Genomic DNA, 14,223 nt, shown 5'->3' with positions numbered 1-14,223 from the left:
GACACCGTACAATTCGACACAGTACATTTTCCGATATCATGTACATTTCAGAAACAAATTTATTTGCATTACATATTATAGTACACATGTTGGCGGGGGAAGGGCTCCGCCCCTCCCCGAAAAAAAACCTAACCTAACCCTAACCTGTGTTGCTACTAGTATTAATTGTCACGATGCATAGTGCTTGTTCTGTGTTGAATCGTACGGTGTCGAATAATTTGGTGTCGAATAATTTCGTGTCGAATCGTACGGTGTCGAATAATTTGATGTCTAATCGTACAGTGTCGAATAAATCTGTGTCCAATAATTTGGTGTCGAATCGATCGGTGTCGAATCGTACTGTGGTCAAACGGAACACGCCCGTTAATTTTGTGTTGCAATATATCTGATGCTGAGGAAATATTGAGAGCAATATTCGTTATTGCAAAAAGTGAGACAGAAGGTTTAGACAGAAACAATAAAAAAACAATATGTAAAATATACAAACTAAAAATGAAAAATTTCATAACATCTTCTTCAAACGAAGAAGTATTTATTAACAAAGATATGTCTTTTACTGAAGAAAAGTTAGCCAATTCCGACGACATAAATATCGAGCAACAATTGAAAACAACAATTGAAAACAAAATTGATTATAAGTGGTATCAATGGGCAGGAGCTATAAATAATGAGGTACAACAAAATATAGCTGATAACGAAGGAGATCGTGAAAATGCACACTACTTGCCAGCATTTGCAGATTGTTTGATAAAAAATATCCAATTGATACCAATGTGGTCTTGCATATGCTGGGATAAATTTAAATATGGAAGGATTCCAGCTAGTAGTGCTTCGGTAAAAAGCGATTTTAATATAATTAAAAATGTTTTGTTAAAAACAGAACAAACGCCTATGCGAGCTGATGAATTNGTTATGAAACATTATAATTTTATAAGCGGCCGTTTGAAAATAACAAATATTATAATTGCAGAGAAAGACGAAGGAAAAAATACAAAAGAGAATACAGAAGAAGCAAGACATATAATAGAACCAATGGCTGTGGGCTCTCGCGCCGGAGCGGGTGGTGGGGCTTAAGGTCGCGGGCAGTGGTCATCCGCTCAGGGATGGGCCCGTCTGTGGCCACCTAAGAGAAACTCCCCAAGTTAAGGTGTGAGCGACCGTGCCGAGAGCTGCGTGACGAAAGGGGAGTTGCGTCGTAAACGGTGCCTCCTGGATACCGGGCGGAATCCAGGAGTACGGAGGTAAGCCCCAGCCATTCGCGGCTCTGGCTGGGTGAGACCGCGCGACCGCGATACTCGTGGGGACAAAAATGAGTAAAAGCAAAAATAAAATTACCCCCAAGTTAGTCCCCAAAAGCGAAGCCTCCTCTGGAGGCAAACGCCCAAAAAAATCTTGCAGTGCGGGAGCGGGCTCAGAAGCCCCAAAATACCGCATAAGATATAGCGGGGCTGCTAGGCGCCGTTATAATAAAGAGATGCTAGCCGGGGAGAATGGGGCCAATAAGGCCTCTTCTACCCCCGCAGCCTCTTGTTCAAAAGGTGGAGTTGGAAGTAGGGGTGCTTCGGGTGGCGCGGCAAAGCGCCTCAAAAAATTGCCAGGGCAAGAGACCCAAAAATGAAGGGTCGTATGCACAGGCGACAAAAGGTCTTGTCAAGATGGCCTTCCTATCGGAGGGCTACCCTGACAAGAAAATGGGAGCCGGTGAGGTGGTTGAGATCAGAAAAAAGGTCAGGTTTATCATCCTCGGCATGTATGAGAATGACAAAGCCCCCACTTTCACTGGTTCCTGGAAGAGGGATAACGCACTCATGGTTGTGTGCGCCACCATAGAGTCGGCGGAGTAGCTTTCAGCCCATTCCTCTGATTTAAAAGTCATGGGAACTCCTCTGTGTGTGCTGCCGGTTGATGCGCTACCTAAGCGTCATCAGGTGGTGGTGCATGTGGAAGAGTCTAAAATACGGGTTGAGGATGCTTTAAAGCTCCTTAACCAGCAAAACACAGGGCTGGCAACCAGCGATTGGGTCGACACCAGAGGGACGTATAGGAGAAATGCTATGAGCGCCCACTTCTCCTGTTTAGTTGGCGACTCGGCGATGGAATCCTTGAAGCATTGTGGCGTCAGGCCTTTCTTCGGTCTCGGCCGGACCACCATTAGGATGACGGAACGATAGCGCGGGGAAGCGACGGAGATGGAGATGGAGTCGAAGGGTGTCGGGACTGCCTAAAAATGGCTTCACTCGGCATCCGAATGATCCAGATTAACTTGCATCACAGCAAGAGCGCCTCTGCTATCCTAGCCAGGAGCATGGCTGTAATGCATACAAGTATTGCAATAATCCAAGAACCATGGATTGTGAAAGGTGCAGTAAAAGGACAGAGTGGGTGCGGCTTTTTATACAAAGCACACTCAGATACTGGAGTAAAATCATGCATTTTAGTAAAAGGACTAAATGCTATCTTTCTGCCACAGCTCAGCAGCGAGGACCTCACAGTCGTCAAGGTGAGAGTGAAGCTAGCCGAGGAAGAAGACATGGAAGTATTAATAAGGTCAATTTATATGCCTTATGACTCCACGGATCCACCACCACATGAAGAGGTAAAAAACCTGGTGGCCTATGCGGAAGCCAGGGGGCTCGAACTCCTGCTGGGTTGCGATGCGAACTCCCACTATGTAGGATGGGGAAGCACAGACACCAACCTGCGGGAGAAGAGTCTCCACGACTACCTAATGGGCATAGGATTAACCATTCTCAATAGAGGAAACGAGCCGACATTCCTCGACTCCAGAAGACAGGAAGTCATCGATATAACGGTTTGTACGGAGAGGGTGGCGGGTCTGGTGAACGCCTGAAAAGTCTCGGATGAGCCCTCTGGCTCTGATCACAGACAAATACGCCTAACTCTCCATCAAATACAGCAAATCAACTGGGTTCGCAACTAACAAAAAACCAACTGAGAGGGCTTTAGGGTTGACCTTAAGGCCCAGCTCGCTATGGCCCCAACCAGTTTTAAAACCAAAAACAACTTGGAAAACGTGGCGGCCTTTCTAAAAAACGACAGTACAAACGCTTTTGAATTATACTGCTCACCAAAACCCAAAAACCCGGAAAACAAGATCCACTGGTGGAAAAAAAGCTCGGTAAGCTCAGTTGGAAACGAGAAAGAAATTCAGCAAAGCGAAAAGAACAAAACTTGCAGTACACTGGGAGGCCTTTAGAAGCTCCCAACAAAAGTACAGCAAGGAGATTAAGAAATCAAAATGCAAAAGCTGGAGACGTTTCTGTGAAAGCATTGAGAGCGCCCCGGAGGCATCCAGGCTTCACAGAATTCTCAGTTTGGATCACCGTCCCCAATTAGGGTGTCTCAAGCTCCCAACGGGGAATGTCACTGAGAAGGCAACGGACACATTGGAACATCTATTAGAAGTCCACTTTCCAGGTTTTGATCATAACATACAACCCTGCCGACCGAAGCCTAGGGAATATAACCCCAGAAACTGGCGTCTGGCAGCTGAGGTTGTTTTTTTAAAGGGAGTTGAATGAGCTATTAAAACCTTCTCTCCCTATAAATCACCTGGACCGGATGGAATCTACCTGGTTCTTCTCCAAGAGGGGCTGGAAATTTTCATAGGTCCACTCACAAAAATCTTCAGGGCTAGCATAGCCCTAAGACACGTCCCCCAGGCTTGGGGAGGTACAAGAGTAGTCTTTATACCTAAGTTTGTTAGAAATGACCATATAGCAGCCAAAGACTTCAAACCGATCAGTCTCACTTTCTGTGTACTAAAAACACTGGAGAGACTGGTTGATAGATATCTGAAAATTGGCCCTCTGCTAGCACATCCGTTGTCTCCGGCTCAGTATGCTTACAGGGAGGGCAGATCAACAGATACTGTCTTGCACCATTTTGTGGGCGAAGTCGAAGTGCAGTTGGAAACAAAGGGATATGCCCTGAGCGTCTTTCTGGACATTAAGGGAGCTTTCGATAGCACCTCATATGATGTCATCAGGGAAGCAATAACCGGGCATCACATTCCCTCTGCTCTAGCAGACTGGACACAAAGCATGCTAACAGGAAGAACCCTGATTGCCAATCATAGGGACTCAAGTGTGCATGGTTTCCCCGCTAAAGGATGCCCGCAGGGAGGAGTTTTATCTCTCCTGCTCTGGTGTCTGTTCGCAGATGAACTTCTACGAAAATTACAGAAGAAAGGCTTCCTTGTCTTTGGTTACGCTGATGACGTGGCTATTATAGTGCGAGGTAGTTTTCTTTCAACACTTAAGGACACTATGCAAAAAGCCCTTATGATCCTGCAAAATTGGTGTCAATCAAAAGGACTTAGGGCTAATCCATTAAAGACCAAGGCCATGATTTTCACCAGAAAATACAAACCTAAAGCCATTGAGCCGCTTAGACTATGGCGAGAAGATATAGAATATGTTCAGTCAGTAAAATATTTGGGAGTCCACTTAGACACCAAACTGAATTGGAAAGCATATCTCGATATAAAGAGATCCAAATTCTACGTTTCATATTGGGCGTGTAGAAGAGCAATGGGAAATCCTGGGGTATTAAACTAAATACTGCCCTATAGATATACAAAACGGTACTTGTACCGAGGTTAACATATGCTGCTGTTGTTTGGTAACTTAAAGTGGAAAAGATGGAGTCAAAGAGCCTACTAAAAAGCCTACAAAATAATTACTTGAGGGCTGCGGTAGGTACTATGAGAAAACGACACCAACAGAGGCGCTGGAAGTAGCACTCTGCATTCCACCTCTAAGATTGACTGTCATCAGCGCTGCCAAACTCACAGCATATAGACTAAGGTGTGTGGGAGAGTGGAGAGATTTTGGAGTAGGTCATACCAGGCTCAAGGTTTTTCACAAACCTCCCTTTACCTTAAAGCAAGATAGAATATCCAGAATACGCCTAGTGGACAAGGCGTTCTCTATAAACTTGACCACCAGGACGGACTGAAAAAACAAAAATCTTCAGATCCAGCCGGGCACTCATGCATGGTTTACTGATGGATCTGGAGCAAACGGCTGCTATGGAGCAGGCAGCTACTGTCCAGGATCAAATCACAGAGAGTTTTTCTCTTTGGGTAAATTGGCCACGGTCTTTCAAGCGGAAGTTTTGGCCATTCTGGAATGTGCAAGATTCCTACTCGCAAGAGAGACAAAAACTAGGAGGATCAATATCTATACGGATAGCAAAGCAGCCATAGGAGCTCTTGCCAAGACCATCACTGAATCTTTAGTGGTTTGGGACTGTATGCAAGCTCTAAACAGATTGGGCAAGCGAAACGACATCACGCTTGTCTGGGTACTTGGCCACCAAGGTATCCAAGGAAATAAAGTGGCTGATAGTTTGGCAAACCTGGGTACGTTAAAAGAACCAGTCCGCCAGATAGTTAAAGTTCCCTTTGCAACAAGGAAAAACCATATCAAGGACTGGCTGAAAAGGGAGCACAGGATCTTTTGGGAGATACTAAAAAGCTGCCGCCAAGCTAAGGCCCTGATGACTCAGCCATTGCCAGGTAAGACCAAAGAACTACTGACAATGAGTAAGTACAAAGTCTGTGTATCTGTTTCCTCACAGGGCATTGGACCTTCAAGGCACATTTATTCAACTTAGGCCTAGTTGAGGAGAGTAGTTGTAGATTTTGTGGCGAAGAGAGGGAGGACAGCGTGCACATACTGTGTCGCTGCCCGTCTCTAGCACTCAAGAGATTCAGATTTTTGGGCTCCATGTTAGTGGAGCCCGAGGACCTAAAAATAATTAAAATCGGACATCTGTGTAGCCTGGCAAATGCCGGGTTTCAGCAGCTTGGTCGATTAACAATTAACGGGAGTCGCAGAGGATCTTAGAGATCTAGGTGACAATAGGGTCTCACAAGCCCCCCGCTCTTCGTCATTTATCTATCTATCTATCTTTTTATACCACGACTGCTGCACATGTACACGTGAACTTGTAAAAAACGATAATTGTGCAAAACCCTTACTGGAAATAAATTCTACTTTAAAAACAATTATTTTATGTAATTTGACGCTCTTGTGCGCACAAGACTAAACAACTTAAGTGTTCAATCGTTGTAAGCGTTAAATCACTTGTAATACGTGAGCATTTGAATATAAAGTTTCAAATTAAGTGCTCGAGCGATACCGGAGTTACGCGGTCGCAAAGTTAGCGTATGACGGGACGTAGTCACTGTACGCGCTCGAGCGTACAAAAGTAAACGTGATTACAAAAATTAGGTGCTTGATCGGTTTAAGCGTTAACACATTTGTCATACGTGTAACGGAACCGATTTTCTATTGACTTTGCCTGGCCTTCCGCCTGCCGGACAGCTCGGGTGGCGCCAAGGATCAAAGAGGGAAAGGCGTGAAATTGCGACACTCGGTTATTTGAATTCTGTAATGTAGTGAAGGTTTATTTACTTAATCAAAATATTTACATTAGATATAACTGGCACGGTATTTACAACGGATATTTAGAGGATCTAGCTTTATCAGCGCGGCGATTCCCGTACGGAATGGTTCGCGAAGATTCGAATCGCGTTAGTATTTAAATCGGCGCGGCGGAAAACAAAGGGCGGCACGGCGGCCTTATAACTAACTTATAATCTACGAGGTATATTTATACGGGGGACGTACTGCGGATGTTCCAGGCCGTAAAAACGGCCGGTTGAGTCGTGAGAACGACTGTTTTCGGTGGCGGTTACAACGGCCGTTTGAGTCGTGAGAACAACTGTTTATCGATGTGGCAGTGACAACGGTCGATTAAATCTCCGGGCTCGTGGAGCCGACGGAGACGGTGTGCACCGAAGTGCCGGAAAGGATCGAGACAACGCCTCAATCCGTACGGTCAGGATGGTGTCCGAGACAACGCCTCTCGCACCAGGTTATTGTCGAGACAACGCCTCGACCGGAAGGTCAGGATAGTGTCCGAGACAACGCCTCTCGCACCAGGTCTTGCCGAGACAACGCTTTGGCCGGATGGCCAGGAAGTGGTGTTCGAGACAACGCCTCGACCGGAAGATCGGATGTGGTGTTTCGAGACAGCGCCTCTAGCACCGGAGGACCTCTCTAGCCCGAGACACTGCCTCGAGCTCGAAAGAAGGAACTGGTCTTGACTGCCGAAATCGCTCGACTTTTATACCCCGGAGCGGCCTACGGTCCGTCCGGAGTCGGTGTGCGGTATGCGGTTGTTTGCGCGCTATATCATGCACCTGTGCCGTGTCGCACGGACACAGGTCTTCTTCGGTTCACGTGCGTTCTTATCGGCTATATTTCGGCTCAAAATATAGAACGCTACGCGAACTATCGCGGAACAGTCGGAACTATACCATTCGCTATATTACGGCGCGAGGACGGGAATATACTGAATGTATACTGACATATATATAGTATGTGAATATAATGTGAGATATACAAAAGAAGACTTAATAATGTAAAAAAAATAAAAAAGAACAGTAATTGTAAGAATATTAAAAGAAAAAAATAATATATATATATATATATATATATATATAATAATAATAACTATAATACAAGTGACGGGAGCTTGCCTCGGCACATACGTTATAGTATTTAAATATAGAGTTTCGAATTAAGTGCTCAAACAATACCGGAGTTACGCGGTCGCAAAGTTAGCGTATGATGGGACTTAGTCGATGGACGAGTTTGTGCGCACAAAAGTAAAGGTAGGTAAATAAATTAGGTGCTCGTTCCGTAACTGCTTTAAAACACTTGTCATACGTTATAGTATTTAGATACAAAGTTTCGAATTAGGTGCTCGAACGATACCGGAGTTACGCGGTCGCAAAGTTAGCGTATGACGGGACTTAGTCGCTGGACGCGCAAGAGCGTACAAGACTAAACGTGGGTAAAAAAATTAGGTGCTCGATTGGTTTAAGCGTTAAAACATTTGTCATACGTTGTAGTATTTAGATATATAATTTTGAATTAAGTGCTAGAACAATACCGGAGTTACGCGGTCGCAAAGTTAGCGTATGATGGGACTTAGTCGATGGACGCGTTCGTGCGCACAAAAGTAAACGTAGGTACAAAAATTAGATGCTCGTTCCGTAACTGATTTAAAACACTTGTCATACCTTGTAGTATTTAGATATAGAGTATTGAATTAGGTGCTCTAACAATACCGGAGTTACGCGGTCGCAGAGTTAGCGTATGACGGGACTTAGTCGCTGGACGCGCTCAAGCGTACAAGAATAAATATAGGTAAAAAACTTAGGTGCTCGTTTTGTAACTGCTTTAAAACACTTGTTATACGTTATAGTATTTAAATATAGAGTTTCGAAGTAGGTGCTCGAACGATACCGGAGTTACGCGGTCGCAAAGGTAGTGTATGACGGGACTTAGTCACTGTACGCGCTCGAGCGTACAAAAGTAAACGTTGGGAAAAATTTTAGGTTTTTGATCGATTTATGCGTTTAAACACTTGTTGTTGCATTTAGTTGCAGAGAAGAAAATGCTTTTATAATATGCAAAACTTATTACAGAGATATAACATATAACAGGTTGTAAATAACACGTAGTGGTTACTTTCAGGTTTGCGAAGGTAAAGCTTATTGTAAAGTAACAATTTGTTCTTGCTTTTAATTGGAAACTTTATATTTAAAGAATGGGACACATCACAAGTCTGGTGACGTTTATTTTGTTTGAGCATCTAATATGTGTAAGTACGTAAACTTTTTGTAGCTTGTATCGTACAACGACTAACAACTTAGACAAGAATAATTTTAGGTAAAATAATTATTTGTTTGAACAGAATGTACTTCAAACAACGTGTTGTGTGTTATATTGTTTAGATAAAAGTCTCAAAGTAGGTACTCAAACGCAATTTGTGTAGATATCGACTTTAATCTCAGGACTGTGAAAGTCGCGCAGAAATAGTGTGAAAAAAACTATTAATTGTTATTTTTCTGTAGTAAGTGTTGCATATTGTAAAAGCACTTAATTAGAATATAGAGTGTGGGAAGAAATTTTAACCGGAAATATAATTTTTTAATATGGGGTGTGCCATCTTGACGTTAAGTCAGCTGCCTCCCACTGTAATGTCAATTTTCCGCCAAACGACTTGAGCACCAAAGTTTTTAATTAGGCACCTCCTTAGCACTTAAATAGCACCTAATTTTGATGGAAAATTTGTTACTGAAAATATAATTTTTTAATATGGGGGGACCAGGTTGACGTTAACTCAGCCCCCCCACTTTAATTTTAATTTTCTGCCAAACGACTTGAGCACCAAAATTTTTAATTGGGCACCTAATTAGCACCTAAATAGCACTTAAGTTTTATATAAATTTTATAGTAAATTTCTAAAGGGGGGCTATCTTAACGTACATAATAAACAAACATAAACGTACGATGGTGTGACGCACATATTAAACCGGATAAAACACGTTGTCTTCCCGTGGAATTCACTGGGTGCCGCAAGGAGAGGGACCGTCGGGAAGGGTTACACTCCATTAAATAAAACAGCTTTGTTGCCACAATTGTTACCTTTTATATTCAGTTTTGTTACTACAATATTTTGATCGCGTGAAATATACTATGGCTTTTATTATACGTCAATGTTCACTTATTTTACCCGCGATGTCACACGCGGCGCGAAGTCGGACGAGCGACGTTCTGTTCAGCAGAGCCTTCGGCGGCAACACTATTCGGAACGATTCTACCTGTTTCCGCCCGGATACCGACTTATATCCCCGAGTCAATCACTCTGTGATTGGCCAAGGAAAACCAGACGACATCCGGCCTTCGAAAAGTGCAATGCAAACCATTGCATCTTTTCGGCTGCATGTGCGCCCTTCGACTGGTGCGTTCTTGTGCACGCGGTCGCACATCGCCCCGCGACTGCTGACTGGACATCCGTGCCGGATTCCAGTCCCCCTTTTAACGTAACACTAAACCCAGTAACCAAACCCCGAATTTAACCAATATCGCTTATTACACAATACTTAACACATAACTTAATATATACATAACATATAACTTATAACATCCTTCCCCTGTTGAACAAAAAAACTGACAGGGGAGGTTTTTCTTACAGTTATTACATACTGACTTTTAAAGAAGTGTGGTTGCTACCTCCTCAATGTGGGGTCTTTGATCCTCGCACTTGTGTTTATCTGTGAAGGTCGGAGTTTACTTATATCATTGACAAAATGTACCTGTCGTGAATATTGCTGTTGTTGGACGGTTGTTCTTTTATTTTTAATTACGATATACTCGTATATTATAATGGCTATTATTAACAGTATTGTTATCGCACTTATGCTTGTGGGATATACAAAATATGGTTGTTTATAAAATTCTTGATCAAAATCGTTATTAGTTTCTTGTATCTGATTACTTATCGTCTGCAATTGTGTTTTGGTGTTTGTCAAATTTTGTAACTTTACTTCGTCAAACGCGTGTATGTTTTGTGATACGGTTCCGTTTGTTTGTGTAAGTGTAATATTAAATCGTGGTAAGTACGTATTAATTTGTTCATGTTCTAGTACTGTTTTAGTGTTGACAAAAATAACTTTGGTTGAAAACCCGCACTGATTCGTCACAGTATTACTTCTCCAACTCCCGTCAAGGTCTCCATTCTATCGGGTCCCTTTCCGCACCTGAAGGTTACAGACTGCTCGCCCAACGTAGAATACAGCCATCTACGTTCTTGTTGTGACTGAATCCAAATAGTGTGGTTGGACGTCTCACATGTCGTCCTACAATTTGAATAGTTGTTTAGTTCGTGTACATATTCCTGTACCTTGCATAGTGAACTGGTCTGTACCTTATAAAGTGTCATTACGCTACCGCAGATGTAATGACCTTGAACATATTTACACTTTTCTAGTTGATCCTGTGACAGTAACACATATGTCTGTCGGTTGCTGTCTATTGCGATAAGGGCATATCGAATTCGCGCCACCGCAAACACGTTACCGTGCACGTGTATTGGCAAGGGTACTACGTTACAGATATCGTGCACCACGGCATGCACCAACGGTACGTTCATTACTATGAAGACATCCGACCCCTTGCAGTACACAGCAACCGTTACAATTTCCTTTATTTTTACCCAATTTTCTACTGTAATCTGGAATGGAAAGCGTAAATCACCTTGTAAATGGCCCCTTGTGTCGCGTAAACTTTGTATTATTTGTTCAATTGGAATGAATTCTAGTTGTGTAAGTTTGTCATCTATTTTTGTTATAAGGTTTAGTATTTCTTTTATGTCTGTTTCTAATTGTTGTAACATATTTGTGACGGATAACAGATGTTTGTTTAAAAGATTTCCTTGGCTTAAACTGACTATAGTCTGACAGCTTTACGAGCAGTAAAGTGGAAAGCTTACTGGTAGAAGATACGCGCGAAACAGAAAAGATTTTTTCCGTTTAGATTCTCATCTCTCATTGAACAGACTATCACAGTAAAGTGATTTTGCTTTCTTAAGGCGCTCGCAAAAAGAACGCGATAACCAATAAGCAGTCTTGCTTTTATGAAAAATATGCTGCTTTTTTATGAAAGAATAAACTGGTAATTGGCTACCGCATTGCGCGGAAAGGCCAGTCTACATAAACCACAGTCCAACTGCTTTGTGCGCATACGGTTACATTTTTTAAAACATATGCGTATCACGTTGTACGTTTATTTTCATATTACCTATGTATCACTGTTGATGTTTTTTATTTTTATATTGTGAATATAATCCATGTTTTAAAGTATAAAAACTTAAAACACTAATTGATTACTAAATATAATGCAATTAATGCGATTAATAAATATACTTAAATATAATGCGTCTTTGACTACACAGATGTTTTTATTACACTCATATTGTTACAAGCATATATCTTTTGTAGATTTGTTACTCAATATTAAATGCGATTTGACTATCTGATCTAAAAATATACAACTCAGAAGTTATAAATAATTTCTAACAATATATGTAACAAGATTGTTTCTAATACCTACAACAATATAAAATCATCATTTATACAGTATTTGCAAATCAACAATTATTTATAATCAACAATTTTTTATCCAGAAAATATACGTATTTTTTACCAAATACAATGTTAGTTTTGGATGTAATAATTCTACACAATTAGATTAATCTTGTCACTGCTGGCCCCAGGGAGGCGGGACAGTGGTCGGGAGGAATCGACATCAGTTCCGGAAACCCGCGATGTCGAGACAAACCAGTCCGAGAGGAAACAAGCCGCGGACGACCCGTGAAGGAGATGGAAGGCGACAAAGGCGAACAAAATAAGCCGTCAGCGGACAAAAATAACCGCAAATAAATTTTAAGTTATATTTTCGATAATTGCAGTTTAAAGGGACCAAGACGCAAAAGAATGTGTTAGTGTCCGGTTTTGTTTTATTTTGTAATTTTATGACTGCTTTGTTGTATCACGACATTTTAAAGTAAAATATTTTGTTAAAATAGAAAAAGATTTATTTTTTAATTTTTTGTGTGTTCATGACAGGCGTTTGGATGTTGGTTTAAACGGCACAAAAAATTTCAAGGTTACTTTAAGTTTAATTTTATGGTTAAATTTGCGATGTAACCTTAATAAGCGTAAAGGTAAGGCCTTTGGATGGACTCACACACACACACACGCACGCACGCACGCACGCACAAAAACACCCGGAAGAGCTAAGTTGGATAACCAACCGAAGGAAAAAAGAGTGACTAGGGACTTTTTGGAAACGCGTTGTTGGAAGTCGAGGAGGTTGGTTGGTGAGAAGAATAAGTTTTATACTTGACCTTATAATATTATCTTTATTGCTCCAGTTCCTTACAATGTTCTTTCAACGTTCCTTACACGGCTGTTTCTCACGCGGTAAATTCTCCAGCTTGCGGAGCCACATAGTGAGCTAACAGTCTGTTCACAGTCTCTCTCTGCTTCATCCGCGCGATCGATTTATAGTAGATCGATCGCGCCGATTCAGCAGGCCCACCGGTCCTAGCAACGGCCGTGCTAGTTACCGTTGCCGGTGTCGACACATGCCGTGTTGCACTTTGGACAATGCGGCAATGTGTCGCACCCTGTGGCAATTAGCAGTTCTTCCTAGAACTGCTGCCTTCCTGCTATCTAACAAGGTCATTGAGCAATGACAGTGATGTCTCATCATATTGCTCAGTGGCCTTACTCTACTTAACTTTATTACAAAAATTGCTTCACAACATTTTCTCCCCTTCCGTGAAAAAAGAAAATGCTTGTAACATTTTTCTTCGCAACTCTTAAAATCTATTTGTGTACAATTTTTGTGTGCTACTTATATTAGTCTGTATTTACTACTACGCGGTGTAACCTACAGCGTGATGGTCTCGGCGTTTTGTGAGCACTCCGTTGTTTTTCACGCCGCTCCGCGTTACGTAGCTCTACGGCAATGCGTGCCAGCTCCGTCTTTCTTTTACTTTTCACTGATTTATACACAAGTATTACAATAATTATTGCTACAACCGTTACACCTGACGTAGTCGGATAGATAAAATGCGGATTTTCAAAAAACAAACTCTCGTTCACTTCATCGGTTAACTTTGTTATTTCCGATACTATTTTCTTAACTTGCGCCTTATTCTGCGTTACACTTTCCAATACAACTGACTTGTTAACAGTCGCACTTCTTGTCGCTCTTAACACCGAAGGATTGAACCGCGGCAAATACGTGTTAATTTGTTCACCGTTCACCACCTTGGTGGTGTGAATTGTCACGCTGGAAGTTACCAACTTTCACTTCTCTGACAATTTTATCTCTCCGACTCCGTTTACAGTTTTGTTGCTTCTTTTCGGTTCACGCACGATATCACCATCGACTCGCCTTTTGTGTTGAGTACAGGCATATACGTGCCTTCTCCAACCTTATCCAGATCTGCGATTCAAAACCACAGTTTCTTCTTTGAAACTGGAAAAACTTTCCAACTCACTAACATACGCTTGCACCTCGCACGGTGCGTCCGCGTGTATTTTGTACATTGCTTCTACATTATCGCAGACGTAACTATCCCTAACGTTTTTACTTTGCTCTACAGGGTGCGGCGCTAAAATCCGGACAAATTATATATGTTTTTCTAAATATGTTTTATTGCTACAATGAAAAGATTTACAAAATTTGTTTAGCTCCATTGTTTGTAAGGCCATAAATAATATATTCACTCAATATATCCCCCGCTTGCTTGAATGATCGCCTCCAT

At 42.0% G+C, this 14,223-nt stretch overlaps 2 protein-coding genes across 2 annotated transcripts; both read left to right on the top strand.

The window, feature by feature from the left end:
• The first annotated feature begins 2,227 nt into the window (after nt 1–2,227).
• Nucleotides 2,228–2,851, top strand: LOC109861284. Its single transcript, XM_020440858.1, has one exon. The coding sequence runs from the start codon at nt 2,228–2,230 to the stop codon at nt 2,849–2,851; it is 624 nt and encodes a 207-aa protein (XP_020296447.1).
• Nucleotides 2,852–2,992: 141 nt separating this feature from the next.
• On the top strand, nt 2,993–5,873 carry LOC109861283. The gene is made up of 6 exons (XM_020440857.1): nt 2,993–3,059; nt 3,199–3,515; nt 3,684–4,568; nt 4,711–4,878; nt 4,999–5,542; nt 5,605–5,873. Exons 1-6 carry the CDS (start codon nt 2,993–2,995, stop codon nt 5,871–5,873), a joined length of 2,250 nt encoding a protein of 749 aa, XP_020296446.1.
• Nucleotides 5,874–14,223: the final 8,350 nt, after the last annotated feature.

This window comes from Pseudomyrmex gracilis, unplaced genomic scaffold, assembly GCF_002006095.1.
Source record: "Pseudomyrmex gracilis isolate BER0280 unplaced genomic scaffold, ASM200609v1 scaffold_675, whole genome shotgun sequence".
In the NCBI taxonomy this organism is placed as follows: Eukaryota; Metazoa; Arthropoda; class Insecta; order Hymenoptera; family Formicidae; genus Pseudomyrmex; species Pseudomyrmex gracilis.
The sequence above is the reverse complement of the archived record's forward strand: the minus strand, read 5'-3'. Positions and strand labels throughout refer to the sequence as shown.

What these genes read in the sequence shown, in the direction of transcription:
- LOC109861284 (XM_020440858.1), top strand. Translation starts at nt 2,228, where the DNA reads ATGGCTTCACTCGGCATCCGAATGATCCAGATTAACTTGCATCACAGC.
- LOC109861283 (XM_020440857.1), top strand. Translation starts at nt 2,993, where the DNA reads ATGGCCCCAACCAGTTTTAAAACCAAAAACAACTTGGAAAACGTGGCG. An exon ending in GGCCTTTCTAAAAAACGACA is followed by an intron (nt 3,060 to 3,198) that starts GTACAAACGCTT and finishes CAAAACTTGCAG; the next exon opens with TACACTGGGAGGCCTTTAGA. An exon ending in TAGGTCATACCAGGCTCAAG is followed by an intron (nt 4,879 to 4,998) that starts GTTTTTCACAAA and finishes AAAAATCTTCAG; the next exon opens with ATCCAGCCGGGCACTCATGC.